Source organism: Otolemur garnettii, unplaced genomic scaffold, assembly GCF_000181295.1.
Source record: "Otolemur garnettii isolate 467f Iridium unplaced genomic scaffold, OtoGar3 scaffold00174, whole genome shotgun sequence".
Classification (NCBI taxonomy): domain Eukaryota; kingdom Metazoa; phylum Chordata; class Mammalia; order Primates; family Galagidae; genus Otolemur; species Otolemur garnettii.
The window spans coordinates 1,233,400-1,240,552 of NW_003852569.1; the positions used below are offsets into that span (position 1 = coordinate 1,233,400).

A 7,153-nucleotide genomic window follows, 5' to 3' on the forward strand; every position below is an offset into this window, starting at 1 on the left:
TGGGACCACAGGTGCCCACCACAACGCCTGGCTATTTTTTGGTTGCAGCCATCATTGTTGTTTGGCGGGTCCGGGCTGGATTCAAACCCGCCACCTTGGGTGTACGTGGCTGGTGCCTTAGCCATTTGAGCCACAGGTGCCAAGCCAATTGTCATTGTTGTTAAGCTGGCCTGGGCTGGGATCGAACCTGTCAACTCTGGTGTATGTGGCTGGCACCGTAACCACTGTGTTACGAGTGGCAAACCAGGTTATTTTTTTTTTAGAGACAAGGTCTCACTCTGGCTCAGGCTGGTCTCAAACTGGTGAACTCAGGCAATCCACCTGCCTAGGCCTACCAGAGTGCTAGGATTACAGGCATGAGCCACTGCACCTGGCAGCTATTGTTGTTATTATCATTAATGTGAAAGTACTTTGCCTCCTTGAAAGAAAAGTAAATATCCCAGGTTGTAAAAGTAGTGACTAACCCCTCCTTTTTTTAATTGTAAAATCTTTATAACATATAGGAAGAGAGAATAGTGCAATGACTCTCCAGACACTAATTGTTCATATTTAATAATCATCAAGATTTTGCCATACCAGCTGTCTTGCCTCAGCCTCCCTAGTAGCTGGGACTACAGGCATTTACCACAACGCTCGGCTATTTTTTTGTTACAGTTTGGCCGGGGCCAGGTTTGAAACTACCACCCTTAGTATATGAGGCCGGTGCCCTCTTCACTGAGCCACAGGCACCACCCGAAAAGAGGTTTTTCTTTTATTTATTTTTTTGCAGTTTTGGCCGGGGCTGGGCTTAAACATACCACCCCTGGTATATGGGGCCGGCGCCCTACTTCTTAAGCCACAGGGGCTGCCCAAGGTTTTTCTTTATTCAAAAATTGTGCCAAGGTAAAGTAAAGCTCTAGTTTATGCAGGCATGTTGTGTAGGCATTAACAATACGGCCCTCACCATATACTCTTCAGACAGTAACACAATCCCAAGAAAAGGATGCTTTGTATCCTTGCTTTTTGGTATAATAAGATGTCCTGGGTCATCTTTATATATTTCCTAGGCTAGATCAAGAGTATGTTCGAGGAATCATGTCCTTTTAGTGAGAAATTGCATTTAAAGGTTAGAGTCTGGACATTAGACACAATCATTCCTTTTAGGCCTTTTCATTGGCCTTTAATCCTAACTTGATCAGAATTATTAGGGATGGCTCGGCGCCTGTGGCTCAAGCGGCTAAGGCGCCAGCCACATACACCTAAGGTGGCGAGTTCAAATCCCCAGCCCAGGCCCCCCAAACAGCAATGATGGCTGCAACCAAAAAATGGCCAGGTGTTGTGGTGGGCACCTGTAGTCCCAGCTACTTGAGAGGCGGAGGCAGGAGACTCGCTTGAGCCCAGGAGTTGGAGGTTGCTGTGAGCGTGATGCCATGGCACTCTACCCAGGGGGACAGCTTGAGGCTCCGTCTCAAAAAAAAAAAAAAAAAAGAATTATTGGGGAAATAAGACGTTTCTGTACAGTAGCACAACCCTGCTGATACTTATTTGATTGATGCTTATTTCTCCTTTGTAGCAAACAATGAAAAGTCTGTCTTCTATCTGCTGATTCATCTGCGCTGTACTATGGCAAAGGGTAAGTGCTAGGATCATAGGTGTGAGCCACCACTCCCGGCCTAAAACACTTTATATATATTAATATATATATAACTTGTTGAATCTATCTTAGCTTCACACTATCCAATGTCAAGTTTACTTTTTCAAGTGTAACTTACCTGATATACTTGGTCTGTAGTACTATTCTTTTTAACCCTGACTGTAACTGTTGTTCCATCTGGCAATGCTACTCTCAGCTCTACATCAGACACACCATTGTAGTTCTGGGGAAAAAGACACAGAAATAATTTATAATCCAATATATCCTTACTTACCCTAAACATGCTAGCTAAACAGTAACCTAAACTCTACTGTCATAGAGGGGAACTGAGTTACAAAGAAAAAGGGGGAAAGTCATGAAGGCGACTGCACACTGCAGCAGAAGTTAACCTTTAAGATGAACAAGGAGGGAAGAAACATGTTGAAGCCAAAGCAATTACGTTTCAAAACAGAAAATTGGTGTGGAGCAATCTAGGTGAAACACAGGTTAAGATTCTTCATTCATGTCCCTCTCCTCATTCAGAACTCACAAATGAGAAAACAACTTAAAGCAATAGTTTCTTATATTATTGGTAAGGCACACAGATTGGCTTCAGGGTATCCTATGTTCCCTTCTGAACCTTGAAATAATCAGCACATCTTGAAATGAAAAATGGATGAGATTCGGGCATCTGAGTAGTCTGATGCCCAATTTTCTTCCAATAAGCAGTAAAAAAAATTTGGCCGGGTGCAGTGGCTCACGCCTGTAACACTAGCACCCTGAGAGGCCAAGGCAGGTGGATTGCTTGAGCTCAGGAGTTTGAGACCAGCCTGAGCAACAGCAAAACCCCATCTCTACTAAAAATAGAAAAACTAGCCATGCATTATGGTGGGTGCCTATAGTCCCAGCTATCTGAGAGGCTGCTGAGGCAAGAAAATCACTTGCGCCCAGGTTTGAGGTTGCTGTGAGCTATAATGCCACAATACTCTACCCAGGACGACAGAGGGAGACACTATCTCAAAAACAAACAAAAAAAAAGGTAAAAAATTCTTACTCTCCTTGATTCAAAAGGAATCCTTTTGATGATTCCTTTAACAGACTTTTGACCTTATAACTTTATTAAAAAGAAACAACTATTTAGGAACAAGTCCATCTTAATTTATCACTTTAAAAAAAAGTAGTTTTCATTGCCTAAAACCATTCTAAGCATTGCTTTCTTATAAGCCCTTGTCTGTAAGAAACTTATAATCTAGATGGAAAAGTAAGACATAAACATATGAAATAATTAGGAACTTATTAGCATTAAATGTTAATTCTTCTATCTAATTAATATTTCTTAAGCACTGATAACATGCTTGACACTGTGGTACTGTAGTAAGGCACCAAGATTATAAAGATGATCAAGATTTAGCTCTTACCTACAGTTAGCTCACAATCTCATCAAGTTAAAAACACAAAGTGACAATCTGATTATATGTATAAAGATCAGAGAATGAGATAGCAATCGGTGATAAGTGAATGGTACTGATTGTAAAAGTTCTTGGTGGAATAAAAATTCAATATCCTGAGTCATCAGAGATGGCTTTCAAGAGAAGGCAGACCTGGCACCAGGCCTGAAAGGACAGACAAGCAGGATGCAGAGGGAAAGAAGAGAGAAAAGAAAAACGTAGTCATCTGGAAAGTCTGTGGTGGTTCAACCCATGATAAGAATCTTTCATTTACTTTCCCCAACAAGGAGACAAGAAGAAAATACTCACCACAGGGGATACACACCCACCTCATCTGACTCTGACAGGAATTCCTGCATGATGTCACTTTCACCGATGACTCGTATTGAACACACTGCAGAAAACAAAAATAGAATCTGGGATAAGACCCTAAAATCAATAATATTAAGTCAAAGATATATCAAGGTTTAAGTTTAAATCATTAGTAGAAGGCATGATGAGATAGCATGCCATGCCAGGCATATGATATAATTTTAAGCCATGACAAACATTTGTCTAAATATGATCATAGCAAAAATGTAACAGCAAATACAAAGATAGAGCTAAAAATAATAAATGTAGCCAGAAAAGAGAAATAAAAGTTCAGCACCTCTAGCGGGTGTGGTGGCATGCACCTTTAGTCCCAGCTAAGGTGAGAAGACCACTTGAAATTAGGCGCTATAGACTAGCCTAGACAACACAGTGAGACTGTCTCTTTAAAAAAAAAGTTCAGGAAATTTAACTTTGCAGTCTTGTATGACCTATTAACAAGCTGGAACAACAGCACATGGGGGAAAGAGGCAGTGGTAAGGAAATCTCAATCTGGAATAAACAAAACATAAAATTCAAATACAAAAGGAAAATAGCAATTAGGCCTATGAACAGGCCATTTGGACAATCTTAAACGTAAAGCCACTTTGGAAAAAAATGGATAAGTCATTAAGTATTAAGCTGAGCACATCATTTTACCTCACTGGCTACCTTCAAACAACTACAAAGGAAGGAAGAAAAGCACAGGCAGATAGGACAGCTAGTGTCTAAATCTAAGAAAATTAATTTCTTCACACTCTCATGAGGATGTGAAATTACACTGATGACTTTAATTTTTTTTTTTATTAAAAAAATTTTTACCCTTTCTCATTTCCCAAGGGCTATGTTCAGCAAAAGCTAAAAACAGAGGAGGAAGTTCCTCTAATTTCTAGGGGGCAAAATGGTTTTTCTTCAGGGATAAGGTTCCCTACCCAAGTTTTTTTGGGTTTTTTTTTTTGAGACGGAGCCTCAAGCTGTCCCCCTGGGTAGAGTGCCGTGGCATTACAGCTCACAGCAACCTCCAACTCCTGGGCTCAAGCGGGATCTCTTGCCTCCGCCTCCCAAGTAGCTGGGACCACAGGCACCCGCCACAACGCCCGGCTATTTTTTGGTTGCAGCCATCATTATTGTTTGGCGGGCCCGGGATGGGGATTCGAACCCGCCACCTTAGGTGTATGTGGCTGGCACCTTAGCCTCTTGAGCCACAGGCGCTGCCCAAGATGCAAAGTTTTTTTTTTTTGAGACAGAGCCTCAAGCTGTCCCCTGGGTAGAGTGCCATAGCATCACCCTCACAGCAACCTCCAACTCCTGGGCTCAAGCGAGTCTCCTGCCTCAGCCTCCCAAGTAGCTGGGACTATAGGCGCCCGCCACAACGCCTGGCCATTTTAGTTGCAGCCATCATTGTTGTTTGGCGGGCCCGGGCTGGGGATTCAAACCCTCCACCTTAGGTGTATGTGGCTGGCACCTTAGCCTCTTGAGCCACAGGCGCCGAGCCTTTTTTTTTTTTTTTAAACCAACTAGGTCAATTAGTTATTGCACAAGGACACAGAAGGACTTAATATCACATAAGACCATTATTCCATTAAACCAATAAAGAAAAACCTATTCCACAGCTAGCAAATTCCATAGGTTTGTAACTTAGTATAAACAGGCCACTCCTCAGAACCACAAGATGTCTTACAGAGGAGACCTGCCTCATTTCTGCTCTTTCCCAGCTTAGTATCCACATCCACAGACTCCTAATGTACCATCTAGAAGCTCACAAACAAGTCAGTACTTCTGCTTTTCCCCTGCTTGGAACAATGGAATTTCAGATTACTACAGCTCTGCAAACCCATCTATTGATACCTAGCAAGGAATAAAGAGTTTTCATGCATGATACACCAGTAAGCCAAGAATCACTTTCATGAAGTGTTGTAAATGTTACCTACTAAGCTCCTAATACTCAGTATGTTGATGAGTCTTTCTGTACATGTCTGCTGCCAAATAATATTACCCTCATCAAATGCACCAAAAATCAAATATGCATCTTTCTGTTGTTGTTGTTGTTAAGTACTCCACAAACCAATGAAACAAGCTGCTGATCTCTGTACTGGACATCTCAGGACTCCCTTTAAAGCTCATTCTGCACTACAGTCAGAAACTTGACTGACTTTCACTATCAAGTTTCAGGAAATTCAGCCATACAGTTTAGAAGTCACATGTCTAAACCCTATGTTCACTTAGGATAATAAAGTTTAATGGGTTGGCTTACCTTTTTCTAGGTATTCTTCTAAACCCCGACGTCGGGCATCTAATTGTTGTTCTGATAATGAGAATGGCCACTTTCCTGGAAGTCGGGGAAATGTAAAGTTGGCAAACTCTCTCTTCAGGTTCTGGTGTAGGACAGCAAACTCCCGGTACCGCTTAGAACACAGCTGCCTCCCTGCCATGTAAACATTATATACCTGGTGAGGAAGAAGAACAAAGAAAGGCCTACTTACTACAGATTCAATCACAGAATCACCTAAAATCAAGTTTAGACTGATGCTAGTTAGATGCATTTTGCTAGGCACTTAGCAGAGACTACATTTGAGATCACCTTAAAATTAAGACTTAATGCCTTAGTGCCCATAGTTCAGTGGTTAGGGTGCCAGCCACATACAACGGGACAGGCAGGTTCAAACCTAGCCTGGGCCTGCTAAACAATGATGACAACAACAAAAAGATAGCTGGACATTGTCACAGGCACCTGTAGTCTCAGCTACTCAGGAGGTTGAGGCAAGAGAATCACTTAAGTCCAGGAGTTTGAGGTTGCTATGAGCTGTGACACTGTGGCACTCTACCAAGGGCAACAATAGTGAGACTCTGTCTTGGGGGAGGGGAATTAAGACTTACTTTTAGGCCAGACATGAAGGTTCACACCTGTAATCCTAGCACTCTGGGAGGCCAAAGCAGGTAGATTGCCTGAGCTCAGGAATTTGAGACCAGCCTGAGCAAGAGTGAGACCCTATCTCTACTAAAACCAGAAAATCCTAGCTGGGTGTTGTGGCAGGTACCTGTAGTTCCAGCTACTTAGAGGAGGCTGAGGCATGAGGATTGCTTGAGTCCAAGAGTCTGAGGTTACTATAAGCTATGACACCAGGGTACTCTACTCAGGACGACAGAGTAAGACTCTGTCTCAAGAAAAAGAAAAGACTTTTACAAACATGCCAAAAGTTACAGGAACAAAAACAGGCGGCCCTAGGACCTGAGTGCGGTGGCTCACCACTATAATCCTAGCACTCTGGGAGGTCCAGGCAGATGGAATGCTTGAACTCACCAGTTTGAGACCAGCCTGAGCCAGAGGGAGACCCCTGTCTCTAAAAATAGCTGGGCATTGTGCCAGGTGCCTGTAGTCCCAGCTACTTGGAAGGCTGAGGCTAGAGAATCACTTCAGTCCCAGTGTTTGAGGTTGCTGTGAGCTGTGATGCCTCGGCACTGTACCCAGAGCAACAAAGTGAGACCCTGTCTCAAAAAACAAACAAACAAACAAAAATAAGGGCTGCCCTTCAAGGGAAGTATGACGTTATTTCTGCAATTAAATTGACCTCTGACACACTTTGAAAAATCTTCAAAGGTGATAACTAGTTTTCAAGGATAAATTTCATTTTCTGAAACTTAAAAGTCATTTCAAGACAATGTGGTGAGGCTCGACGCCTGTGGCTCAAGCGGCTAAGGCACCAGCCACATACACCTAAGATGGTGGGTTCGAATCCCCAGCCCA

General features: G+C 42.7%; 1 protein-coding gene across 2 annotated transcripts in view; it reads right to left on the bottom strand.

Moving 5' to 3' along the window:
- SNX27 (sorting nexin family member 27) overlaps positions 1-7,153 on the bottom strand; it is a 107,166-nt gene that overhangs the window by 49,362 nt on the left and 50,651 nt on the right. For both annotated transcript variants that reach the window (XM_012811792.2, XM_023519402.1), the window contains exons 3-5: positions 5,663-5,855; positions 3,390-3,454; positions 1,752-1,856 (exon numbers count right to left, since the gene is read on the bottom strand). In XM_012811792.2, the coding sequence (XP_012667246.1) occupies positions 1,752-1,856; positions 3,390-3,454; positions 5,663-5,855 (363 nt within the window). The remainder of the gene's footprint in view (positions 1-1,751; positions 1,857-3,389; positions 3,455-5,662; positions 5,856-7,153) is intronic.